The 13,369-nt window shown below is 41.9% G+C and overlaps 1 protein-coding gene across 4 annotated transcripts in view; it reads right to left on the bottom strand.

The window, feature by feature from the left end:
• The window catches only part of DCC (DCC netrin 1 receptor), a 782,056-nt gene that overhangs the window by 359,755 nt on the left and 408,932 nt on the right, over positions 1-13,369 (bottom strand). For all 4 annotated transcript variants that reach the window (XM_045020222.1, XM_045020224.1, XM_045020225.1 and 1 more), the window contains exons 6-7: positions 12,741-12,895; positions 10,216-10,336 (exon numbers count right to left, since the gene is read on the bottom strand). In XM_045020222.1, the coding sequence (XP_044876157.1) occupies positions 10,216-10,336; positions 12,741-12,895 (276 nt within the window). The remainder of the gene's footprint in view (positions 1-10,215; positions 10,337-12,740; positions 12,896-13,369) is intronic.

The raw sequence follows: 13,369 nt of genomic DNA, 5'->3' as shown, positions 1-13,369 counted from the left end.
TGTAGCATCACTGAGCCCCGCTGTCCCACCAGCCTGGATTCCCCTTACTCTGTGCTGCTGTGACAGGCTTTCAAGCCCCCTTCCTGCACACACACACTGGTAGACACACATCCAGCTGCAGCTATATTCACATAGATGCTGAGATCAGCTCTAAAGGAATTGCCCAGCATGCAAGTGCACATCTCCTCTGGAGTGTAAACCTAAAACTGTAGCATCTTGCATTGCACAGAGAACCATACAGAGTAAGTTCATAAAATTCACCCTCTCCCTCAATATGGAGAGAGGTATGCAACAGCTTTCTGCCCCAAGTATGAGCTTTAGAGACAAAACAAAATAAATTTATTAACTACAAAAGATAGATTTTAAGTGGTTATAAGTGATAGTAAACAGATCAAAGCAGATGACCTTAGTAAATAAACAAAAACCGCAAAGTGAGCTTAACATACTAGACAGGTAGGACATAAATTAGCAAATTCTCACCCTGAATGATAAAAAGACTGGCAGATTCTTAAGGCCCAAGCTGCCTTGGCTTCTAGCCTGGGACCATTACTTCCCACAGTTCAGTCTTTGTTCCTCGGGTGTTTCCAGGTGTATTGTTGTAGGGAGAGTGAGGTCCCCCCATGATGTCATTTTCCCCCTTTTATATCTTCTCCTCACTTTCTGGAAAGCTCTGGGTCAAACAGTTCCCATTGCATAATGCTATCTCTGAGAGGTTTCTATTGTACACAGTTCCTGGGGTAATCCTTGTGCTTGTGTGCATTTCCTCAATAAACCATTAACATTGTTTGACCTTTTTACTGTCATACCTGAAAGCTAACTTGTGGATGTTTTTATCCTCCCAACATGTTGTATAAGGCATATCCTAATTACAGGGCAGTGGTGAATACTGGGGTGTCAGGATGTCACAGTACCCTATACTAAATTGACAAGGGGGCAACAACCAGCTGCAGCCGCACCCTCTGCCCCAGCACTGCAACACTAAACCTGGCCTAGTTAGGAGGAAGGTCCAGAGAAAGGGGGGAGGGTGGCTTGAGAGTGGCAGCTTCTGCCCCACGGGGCTGGGCGTGGCTTCCCACTCCAGACATTGCAACCTGGCGCATTGGTAGGGTAGGGCCCTACCAATTTAACGGCCATGAAATCTGATCTCCCTTGCTGCTGGGATCCCAGGGCTCCTAGCTGCTAGTCTGGTCATGCTGGGGAGGGACAGGAGTTGTCCTTCCCCTGCACGGCCACTCTTGGTGGGGAGATCAGTCCCACCTCCAGAGGCAGCGCAGAAATGAGGGTGGTATATCCTCCCCGGGGGCTTCCACTCCCAGTGGCTGAAGCTGGGGCACGGGCAGCCCAGGCTCGGGTCTTCTGCCCCCTGCCACTCCAGCTGGGAGCTTATAGCCCAGTGGGCTAGCTTGCCTTTATTATATTCACTACTTTGCATTATATTCTGCTTTGCATTATATTCAGCAATAATGCAAGAAACCTACAGGTCTGTATCCTGTAAGACATTAGCATCAGCAGGTTAGCACAAGGTTTGAGGCCTATGAACTTTGAACAGATAAATGGCCCAGTGAAAAACCCCAAGTATTTGGGGAGCTGAAAATAGAATTTAAAGGGAAGTTCTGTCCTCAGGTACATGAGTCAACTACAGAAGTGTCCTGGCAATGAACTGACGTACACAACAGGTACATGAGATATATCTAAGGCTAGCCTGCTTGCTTGCCTATATATCTTTTCTTATATGTTTCTTATTTTCTTATGAGCTTGATTATTTGTTTTATTATAATAGGTTTATATTAGACTATATTTTGGCTGTAACACAAGGGACTTACAGGCCACATCCTGTAGGTTCAGCTAATGCAAAGTTAGCATACACGTTTGGGACCTTTCACCTAGATAGATGGCGATGAGCTAAAGCATAAGATCCATATATGGCTGCAACCTTTAACATAAAGGATGTGTTGAAGTAGGTTGGCATAGGGGGCTTTCTAAGTTCATACACTATTAAACTTAACAGGTACACCACAATAATATATTGAGATATACCTATCTCATAGAACTGGAAAGGACCCTGAAGGGTCATTGAGTCCAGCCCCTTCCTTCACTAGCAGGACCAAGTACTGATTTTTGCCCCAGATCCCTAAGTGGCCTCCTCAAGGATTGAACTCATAACCCTGGGTTTAGCAGGCCAATGCTCAAACCACTGAGCTATAACATGGAAGTTAGAAATAACTGAAATAACCGTTTGAGACAGAAATAACAAATGTGATACCTAACCACAAAAGGGCCATGGTAACGAATTGCATATACGATAATAAATTGAAATCATTGATATAGTAATCTATAGAAAAAAGACAGTCCAACATTAGTAAGGTGAGGAAATACAAATAAGGAAAAGGGGGAAAATCCCCTACTGAATATGCATAGAACATAGCGGTTTCAGCATAACATATTATAAAAGTGGCATCCCAGCCCAGGGGCGGTCGGATAAGGAGATGTAGCCCTTGGGAGGTGCCAGAATTTTGGCCACTGGTGATGATGGGAAACGTGATGGTGATGAAAAAGACAATGGCTAACATTTCAGGTTGTTCTACAAGGGATGGTGTGAGTATATGGATGTGCAGATGTACATTCTGTATTATCTCTATCTACCTGACTGAGTTGAGGTGTTTGTGACTAAATAAACTATATTTGTAAATATAAAAGAGTTCTGATAGTGTGAGTGTTGCAACTGTGCACATCGGGGTTCCCAACTATATAATAATTAAAATAATACTGGGCCTGACCTTGGGACAAGAACCTGTCAACCCTCAAAGTAATAACTGGGGATTCTTAAGTAATCAACATAATTAATACACAATCTAAAGATCGGGCAACAGACTTCCTCCACTGCTCCATCTGGGGCAGCCCGGGCTCTGGGCTTCCTCCCCCCGTGGAACCTCTTGGTGCTTGGGGTGATCCAGTAGGGGCTTCTGCCCTAGGGCTTCTTCCAGGGCTGGGGCACCCATTTTTCCTGGTGGGGAGGGGCAAATTGGCAGGAGTCCATGCCTTAATCTATCTCTGGCATGGACCAGCAGCTAGGCGCCCTGGCTGGGGCACTCCCAGCAGCATGGGGGAGATCTTATTCTCCTCTGCCTCCAGGAACCTCTTCTAACTGCAGGAAGCTTGGAGGGTGTTGTTTTCAGAGCCCAGCACTGAAGGCAGCACAGAAGTGAGGGTGGCAATCTTGGGACACCCCTACAAGTTTGCAACCCCCCTGCCATCATGATCCCATTTTGGGTCAGGACCCCCATGGTTACAACACCATGACCTTTCACATATAAACATCTGAAATTGTGAAATTGAAGTAAAGCTTGCCAAACATTTTCTTTATAACCCTCAATGCTTCAGAGTCTGTAGTTTGAAACTGCCTCTCCCATTTCCTGTAGCTGTGGATGGACACATAATAACTGATTTTTAAAATATTTCCAATACAGTATATCCCCCCTGTGTAACATAAATAGCCCATATACTTTCCTGTTGTCTAGTTATTTTATATAACAGATGATTTTCTTTATCTTTCTGTTTTCAAGTTAGCTACTTATAATGTCTGGAGCTACCAATGGTAAATAATATTCTCACGCATACATGGTAAAGTATATATCCTTAAGTTAAAATTTGGCTAGCAAGGAATTTATTAAAGAACCATAGTTGACAATTATCCATTTATGTGAGTTCATTATTTCAGGATTATATTGGCTAGTTTCTTTATCTGTTCTTGCACGCTATGGAGTAAATAATTCTCCTCCCACTGCTTCTTTCCCTCCCCCACCAAGCTATTTGAAGAATCGATCTGAGTGAAAGTATGAAAATAATTGTTTGCAAGTTCTTTGGGGAGAATTTTCCTCTGGGATCATGTCCATCATATCTGCAGTTATGCATGTCCATCATGTTTCATTTTTAGATGTACAAATGATGTTTTTTTAAGTTCTAAAAATAAATAATTCACTAACAAAAACTTCACTATTAACCATCCTGTTCTCTTTATGAAGTACATAGAGGGGGCTTTATTCTAGCAAACCTCTAGCAGCAGATCCTACAGATTATAAAAGGTCCATAGGGATGGCTCTTCTTTAGTGGGAGCAGGAACAAAACAGGTTATCCTGGGAGCATAAGGGGAGGCTGAAGAACACAGGGAAGCTGAGCTGCAGAAGATGAGTTAAACATTTTGGAAACAATTTTTTTTTCTAAGGGATGCAAAGGAGATGGTTATAACAGGACAATGATTGCAGCCTTCATTATGGAAAGAAGAGCAATTTCTCCAATATGTATTTCAAAGATGATGAAATGAAAGAAAAAGAACCCTAACCCAAGATTTATTTGCCCAAAGTATCCTATAGTCCAAAGTCCTAGACTTCAATTTGTTGAGTAAACCATGTATTATAAACTATGCATATATCATATTTCTATCTCATATAGTTCATAACATAATGTTAAATACAATGCCTCCATAACTATAATTGCAGCTAAAAGCTATAATTTCAGTTAATTTTCCCAGGAGGCTCTCTTGCTCCCCAATGTCTAACCAATATATATTTAAATAGCATTTAACATCTTATAACCCCATCTGGAATTCTAGACGTAAAAGGTTATAATCTGTGTAAACCCATTAGCTTGCATTACTCATTTCAGTGTTGTCTAGTTTCAACTCAGGATACCATAGTATTTACACTGAACATAATTTATGGGTCTGAATCAGATCTCACACTGGTTTTATAGTTAACATCGGTGGTGTTACTCCTGTAAACCAGGAGTAACTGCTGTTAAATCAGGTCAGAATAAGATGAACAAGCTGCATGTTTGTGTAATGACAACAGCAAGATTTGGTATCAGAGCAGGATCATAGTAACTAGAGACAGAAAAGAATCTTAAGATCTTCCGATTTACCCCCTACCAGATATTATACTGGATATCTCCAATAAACTACGTATCAGCCATTGAATAGATGACACTCCAACTTTTAAATTAATAGGCTGGCCAAGAATATTTGCAACTAACTAAAATGCCAGTACCCCTGATTTTAAGAATCTCATGGAGGATAAATGGTCATCTATTTATTTTCCCCATAATGTTACTTTAGGGAATAAAAAGAGTATTAATTTATCTAAGGGGCTTTTTGATAATCCTGATCCTGGCTATTGGAAAAAGAAAACTCTGTTAGGTCTTTTACATGTCTTGGACACTGTTCCCTCAAAATTAGTGGTTACAAAAAGGGGTATATAACTATTTATAAAAGACTATATTGAAACTTCATTAGGCTCTCGTAAATACTCACCAACAGAGAATACTGGATTTAACAGGTCATTGTCTATGCCTTAGCAAGAAGCAGATTGTCACGGTTGCTAGGGGTAACCCTTAGTTTGAGGCCTGTGGACAGGCCAAAACTGAACAGCTGTGCAGTGCAGAGCTCACACTGAGTGTGAAAGATATGGTGACCATATATTGACTAAATTTAAACAGAGAGGGCGATGTGCTTCCCACCATGGTCGGCCCCAGCACTTAATTTATATTTATAGCTGGCTTCTCTGCCATCTGTGCATGCTGGCCTTCTCCACATCTCAGAGGAATTGGAGTGGCATTGTTTGAAGATCTGATTAAATAGCCAGGAAAAAGTAATCCATCATTTATAAAGGGAAATGGAGACAGTTACAATAGTATCCCGTAGCTCTTTAGGATTTTGCCTTCATTTTCTTTTACTTTCATTCTAATCCAATGCCAAATATAATAAACGCTGACCGAAAGTACAGAATTTACTGACAGCATTTGAACATCTAGGTGGAAACCGTAATGAATTATCCCATTTCCTTTAGACTGGTCCTATTGAGAAATAGAACTACATTTCACTTCACGGTGGCCCCTTTTCTTCAGGGTTGCACCTGTCTAAATATATTCCAGAAGCATGAGCTAAATGCAAGATTCAGCTTTTAAAAAAAATCAAACCCTCCTGCCCCACAAATAACCTCTTTCCCCCCGTTATGATGTTTAATAGGGATTAACTTATTTTTAGGTACCATTATATCATTCTGATCCCAGCTGCCCATCTAAATATCAGTGGGGTTATCATAGAATCATAGAATCATAGAATCTCAGGGTTGGAAGGGACCTCAGGAGGTCATCTAGTCCAACCCCCTGCTCAAAGCAGAACCAAACTCAACTAAATCATCCCAGCCACGGCTTTGTCAAGCCTGACCTTAAAAACCTCTAAGGAAGGAGATTCCACTACCTCCCTAGGTAACCCATTCCAGTTCTTCACCACCCTACTAGTGAAAAAGTTTTTCCTAATATCCAGCCTAAACCTCCCCCTCTGCAACTTGAGACCATTACTCCTTGTTCTGTTATCTGCTACCACTGAGAACAGTCTAGATCCATCCTCTTTGGAACCCCCTTTCAGGTAGTTGAAAGCAGCTATCAAATCCCCCCTCATTCTTCTCTTCTGCAGACTAAACAATCCCAGTTCCCTCAGCCTCTCCTCATAAGTCATGTGCTCCAGCCCCCTAATCATTTTTGTTGCCCTCCGCTGGACTCTCTCCAATTTATCCACATCCTTCTTGTAGTGCGGGGCCCAAAACTGGACACAGTACTCCAAATGAGGCCTCACCAGTGCTGAGTAGAGGGGAATGATCACATCCCTTGATCTGCTGGAAATGCCCCTACTTATACAACCCAAAATGCCATTAGCCTTCTTGGCAACAAGGGCACACTGTTGACTCATATTCAGCTTTTCGTCCACCGTAACCCCTAGGTCCTTTTCTGCAGAACTGCTGCCCAGCCATTCGGTACCTAGTCTGTAGCAGTGCATGGGATTCTTCCGTCCTAAGTGCAGGACTCTGCACTTGTCCTTGTTGAACCTCATCATATTTCTTTTGGCCCAATCCTCTAATTTGTCTAGGTCCCTCTGTATCCTAGCCCTACCCTCCAGCGTATCAACCACTCCTCTCAGTTTAGTGTCATCTGCAAACTTGCTAAGGGTGCAGTCCACACCATCCTCCAGATCGTTAATGAAGATATTGAATAAAACCGGCCCCAGCACCGACCCTTGGGGCACTCCACTTGATACCGGCTGCCAACTAGACATGGAACCATTGATCACTACCCGTTGAGCCTGACCATCTAGCCAGTTTTCTATCCACCTTACCGTCCATTCATCCAGCCCAGACTTCTTTAACTTGCTGGCAAGAATACTGTGGGAGACTGTATCAAAAGCTTTGCTAAAGTCCAGAAATAGCACATCCACTGCTTTCCCCTCATCCACAGAGCCGGTTATCTCGTCATAGAAGGCAATTAGGTTAGTCAGGCAGGACTTGCCCTTGGTGAATCCATGCTGACTGTTCCTGATCACTTTCCCCTCCTTTAAGTGGTTCAGGATTGATTCCTTGAGGACCTGTTCCATGATTTTTCCAGGGACTGAGGTGAGACTGACTGGCCTGTAGTTCCCTGGATCTTCCTTCTTCCCTTTTTTAAAGATGGGCACTACATTAGCTTTTTTCCAGTCATCCAGGACCTCCCCCGATCACCATGATTTTTCAAAGATAATGGCCAATGGCTCTGCAATCTCATCGGCCAACTCCTTTAGCACCCTCGGATGCAGCGCATCCGGCCCCATGGACTTGTGCTCGTCCAGCTTTCCTAAATAGCCCCGAACTACTTCTTTCTCCACAGAGAGCTGGTCACCTACTCCCCATACTGTGCTGCAGAGTGCAGCTGTCTGGGAGCTGACCTTGTCTGTGAAGACAGAGGCAAAAAAAGCATTGAGTACACTAGCTTTCTCCACATCCTCTGTCACTAGGTTCCCTCCCTCATTCAGCAAGGGGCCCACACTTTCCTTGACTTTCTTCCTGTTGCTAACATACCTAAAGAAACCCTGTTATATGCTATGTATAGTTACTGTGCCAAGGTTTTTTCTTTAAGCACCTTCTTATGTTTGTGTTTTCCCCAGAGGAAAGGTAACACCTTTTCTAGCCACTGGTGACTCTGCACAGGAGAGAAATACTCATCTGGCTTGATTCTGCACTGTGCGAGTGTAGAGTGCATAAAGGCCAAGTAAAAAGTGATGAGCCATACAGGGAGCACAAGTGTAGCCTGATCCTGCTGTGCAGACATCCAGTCTACTAATAGCATGAGTCAGGCCTAAGAGGAGAGTTGCATGTGAAGCGTCTCATTAGCACAAGGACAATGAAAATCATGGCGCTGTCCAGGGTTCCCATTAAGCAATGTCAGTGCATAGCTGCATCCCCTGCTAGCAGGCACAGTTCACAGTGGGGGATTATTGCACAAGGAAGCTGGCTCGGGGTGAGGTCTGGGAAGTGATCCATGCCTTCCCCAGGTGCTGCTGGTGTTGCATTTTGGACATGGGTTGGTCGGAGAAACAATGAGTGAATGAAGGAGGGATTGGATAGCAAGGGAGAGGGAATGGGAGTGACAAACTGCTAAGAGGTTTAAAATTTGAGCTCAGGCAGTCATTCATTCTGTACTCAGGAACAAACAGAGAGAAAGGCCCTTGGTCCTGTTCCCTTTTCTGTTTACCGTGTACTTGTTGTAAGGGAATTGTTATGCCAGGGACTGGAGACTTAGAACTACTCAGTGTGGAGCATTGGACCTAGCAGTTAACCTTTGTTGTGCCCAGCTGGAGTCACTACTTGCATTTGCATTGCAGTGCAACTACCTGGCATTCTACTGCCCACAGGACAAAGGCTTGCAGCATCAAAGCCTTTCAGGAAATCGATGGTCTTTAACATCACATTACAATGTTATTAGAGTGTTCCATATTACTGGTCTAAAACACTACAGTGGGTGGGCGTGTTACTGCAGTTATGGGCCATTACTGGAGAACACTGGTTTTTTTTTTCAAATAATGGCAGAGTTTAAGTAAAGCTTTACAATTTTAAAATGATTCTGTGCGCACTTTTCAAAAACAAATTCTATAGCCTGGGCTATAAAACAGGTCAAACAAGATGATCAAAGTGGTCCCTTCTGGTTTTAAAATCTATCAACAACTATGAACTACCAATTTCCTACTTTTTCCAGTCCAGGTCAGGGTGTGAGGCTGCATCGACGCTACAACGCTACAAACGAGGGTGGTGATTCCCAGCTCACAAAGACATACCTGTGCTAGCTCTCATCGAGCCAGCATGCTAAAAATAGTAGCATAGCTATTGCCGCATGGGCACCCACCCCGAATATGTACCTATGGGGTCCAGGTGGGTTTCTACTGGAGGTGTCTAGCCCATGACACTTGTCGTACTACCGCAGCGACACTGCTATTTGTAGCACACTAGCTCAGTGAGGCTAGAGCAAGTATTTCTACTGGGCTGGGAATCACATCCCTAGCTCCAAGTGTACATGTGGCCTATATTTCTGAATATTCCACAATTCTACATAATTAACAAATACAGCAGAATCCACTTCAAGTAAACAACTATCATATAAAACACAGAAAGCACATTAAAGGCATTTAGAAATGTTTTACCTTATCTGGTTTAAAATGAATGCATAGTTTTTATGTATTTACAGTTTAATATTCCATAAAGAAACAAACCCCACCAGTATTGGCACAAGAAAGGACAGTTTATAATTCTTGCGAAACTATTCATTTCTGTGCCACAGAAACACACTTTTGTTCCCTTGATGTATAAGGGACACCAGCCTTTCAGTCAGGACTCTTTGCTACCCCCGCTATCACAGGGCTAAATTTCACTTACCTTTTCCCCTATGACAAATATTCTGTGTGTTCAAAGTGGAACCATACAGTATTTTATTCTCCATTCTGTATGGACTGTTTCTTCCATCTCCCCCCCACCCCCACACTCTCCCCCTGGCCCTTTATAATCCCCAGCCTCTTCTCATATTTCAGCAAGATGAACCCAGTGGTTGAAAGGGAAGACACCGTCTTTGATTTTTCATGCTGAGATTCTGACCTCCAGTGTCACTTCTGGGATGCACCTAGCATCTGTAATTGTCTCAGTGACAGAAAGTCTCAAGGTTACACCAAGACAGACCTGCATCTCCCCTAATGCTAAGAAGAAACACACTGTTACAAGTCAAGCCACCCAGCTAGCTAAATATTTGTTAACATGGCTACGTGAAGTGGTGAAGGCAGCGGGGGGACGACGACATTAGGTGCCCAACTAGGATTTATGCTAATTGTATTAATCACTGATATGATTCTCTGTGTCCTTTGTATCTTACCCGGCTCAGGGATGATTAGCTGTGCACTGGTCTGTGCATTCCCAGCATCATTTTCAGCTACACACTGGTAAAAACCTTCATCTGACTTTACGAGGCCCAGAATCCGCAAGTTGCTGCCACCCTAGAGAGACAAAGAGGGGAGAGAGGAAGGGGAGGGAAATAATTAGACAAAACTGTCAAACTGAATGACACTTGCTAAGGAGCTTCAATAATATTTTGTTTGTGAAACAAGAGCAGAGAGTATTAGGAAACCTCAGCCTCCGTTCATATTGTCTTTGACTCCGGTGGATTGTAATAAAATGCACGTTCATTGGAATCAACTGATTCCTTTTGTTCTCTTTGCACCACTCTGTTACAATGATGGTGCTTGTCCTTATTCACTTTGGTACAGAGAAGGGCCAGCTCAACCCCCTATGCAACAGTTAAACCCCATATTAAAAGCTAGAGAGGGACTTGAGTGGTGAATAGAGCTTTGCGTTGGCTTTTTGCAGCAGGGGAGATATAAAAGAACTTCCAACTTTTGTACCTTGTGTACAAACAGTGTTCTTAAGGTCAGATCCTACATCATGACATGAGACCCAAAGACCCACAGCAACAGAAGAGTTACTCAATGTGTGCTGCTGGTGCGCAGGATTTCAGTTTTAGCTGCTGCTAGCACAAGCAGAATTAAGTGATGTGGCAAATGTTGGCTTCTAAGGGACAATTCTTTACATAAGAAAATGCTGCAAGAGAGATTCCCTTGCTATAAATATTTCTTCAGGAAATAAAAATTGAAAGGATAATTCCCCTCCCCATTATAATAATAATAAAGGGACTTTCCATTCCTTGGCAAGTACACTTATTGCTGTCTGATCCTCCTCATAACAAATAGTGATGCTGTGTAAAGTAGCACGAACTTGTGATTCCATATAACTGAATAAATATTCTCCACAAGAAAAATATGGTAAAAACCAACCTTTCTTCATTGGAAGATGTTTAATTTACAGGAACGTAGTCCATTTTATTGATTAGAATGTGCATTCACTAGGAAATTGGCATTAAATATTGCAATCTGATCTATGTGAATGAGGCATGTTAACCTTCTTATGCCAAAGTCATCAAAAGAACAATATTATCTCATGGCCTGTGGATATTTTTATCATGCTGCAACAAAAGATAGACATATTGGGGACGGGATTTTCTGAAGCACTCTGCAGTGTCTCAACTCTGCTCCCATTGAAATCAATGATAAAACTCTTGTTGACTTTCATGAGAGTATTTAGGCCAATGCTTTTGAAAATTCCACCATTGATGTTTAACTTTTAATGCCTCACATATAATGCTATTTGTGCAATAAAAGATGGGAATGTGACATGATATCACACTATCAATTATATGCTATGGCGACAAAATTGTGTACATGTCAAATGACCATTATCATTATTAATTTAACTGTGGTGAAAATACTTTGCATTTGAAGAAACTGATGGATCGTCACTGAAAGATCAAGTTCTGCAAATATGTTCTAAAACAGATTTGAAAACAATGTAGGGAGGGATACCAGCTGAATGTCATACCTGTGGCAGAAATATCTGTTTCACTTTTAACTCCTGTGGTTCCAAATGAAATTACGCAGGGGAAGAAAATGCTAAGAAGCTGCAAGATCTGCACACTTCTGTGAATTCCAGATGGCATTTGTTAGCTCTCTTCTAAGACATTTACCTTTCTCACTTATGATTACTTAAAATATGTACAGTAGCGTATCCTTAAAACAGAGGCTTGAAGATATTAAGCCCTGTTTCCCCTTTGTCCGAGATTATCCCCACTGCTGCATTGTGGCTCACAGCCCGTTTTCTCTAGCTAGAAAGGCTTTACCCCTTTGCTCATGCCGATGTGTGAAGTATCACTAACCTCCATTGTAATTGTTGATCCACTATCTTCAGATTTAAACATATCTATTTTTAAAAGGACAGACTAAGAAGTTGTGCATTTAACAATAAGCACAGTTGATGATTGACCACTGTTGTATTCTTCATCCTCCCACAGTCACTTCCTTCCCTTTGTTTGTCATCCCTTACTAACTTACATCTGAAAGTGTAATTTCCTCAGCGCGTGGATTCATCATTTTTTGTCTGTAGTAAAGCATCATAGGAGACACTGATGGCACTTTATCAATAACAGGTGATAAATAATAATAATTTAATTGAAAATGTGACATGAAGTTATGGTAAATGTTCTGTGCTTGAGGAGATCCTAAACAAAAATCTAAACTACTGTTGAACGAAAGAGTAAGGGCCTGATCCAAATCCCAGTGAAATCAGTGGGAAGACTTCAATGGGCTTTGGGTCAGACCATAATAGAGCACTCTGGTGCCATATCCCTTTGTCCACCAGGAGGCAAGAGAGATTTAATCTGTTTTGCTTAGATGTTTCCTGCTTCTGCTAAACTAGTTAAAACACTGGTTATGAAAAGAATGAACAAATGAGAAATAAAAACATACTTTAAGTCTAATAGTGAATTTGCAATGACAAAAGTCAGATAATTACCACTATCTGAAAATAATCACTAGGAATGACCACTTCTCCATTCTTGATCCAATCCACGGTAGGGACAGGCTTACCAGAAACAGCACATTCAAACTCAATGTCCATACTTTCATAGGCATAGAGGTTTGAAGGGTGATTTAAAAACCATGGAGGAACTGCAAGGGGAGAGATAAAAAACAAAACAAGTAGTGAGTGGATGTGAATGTAAATTTAGCAACCCAATAATTTCACTAGGCCTGGAAAATATTAGACAGAAATAGAAAACATATCTGCAAATCAAATTATTCCCCTAAACCCTCAGTTGTTTTTTTTTAAATCAAATACTAGGGAAAACATTTATTTTAGTGAATACAGTTGAACAGTCATATGATTTTTGCAAAAAAGGAAGCTTGAGAACCCAGTATGGAGAGTACTTAAGATTTGTGTGAAATATACACAGTAAGCACCTGAGTAACCAGGGGCCTGATCCAAAGCTCATTCAATGGATCAGGTGCCAAAAGCATGCACAAACGTGATGTGCACATTAATATGCAGGTCGGTAGCTTTTAGACAAGTACACTGACTGTCAGTGCAGAATGAAGTATATTTAGGCTTGAGAAAACAGTTTCATATAACCAAGTGGAACTTGT

The sequence above is a fragment of the Mauremys mutica genome, chromosome 6 (genome assembly GCF_020497125.1).
Source record: "Mauremys mutica isolate MM-2020 ecotype Southern chromosome 6, ASM2049712v1, whole genome shotgun sequence".
NCBI lineage: Eukaryota > Metazoa > Chordata > Testudines > Geoemydidae > Mauremys > Mauremys mutica.
Note: the sequence above shows the minus strand (reverse complement) of the source record. Positions and strands in the feature narration are given on the sequence as shown.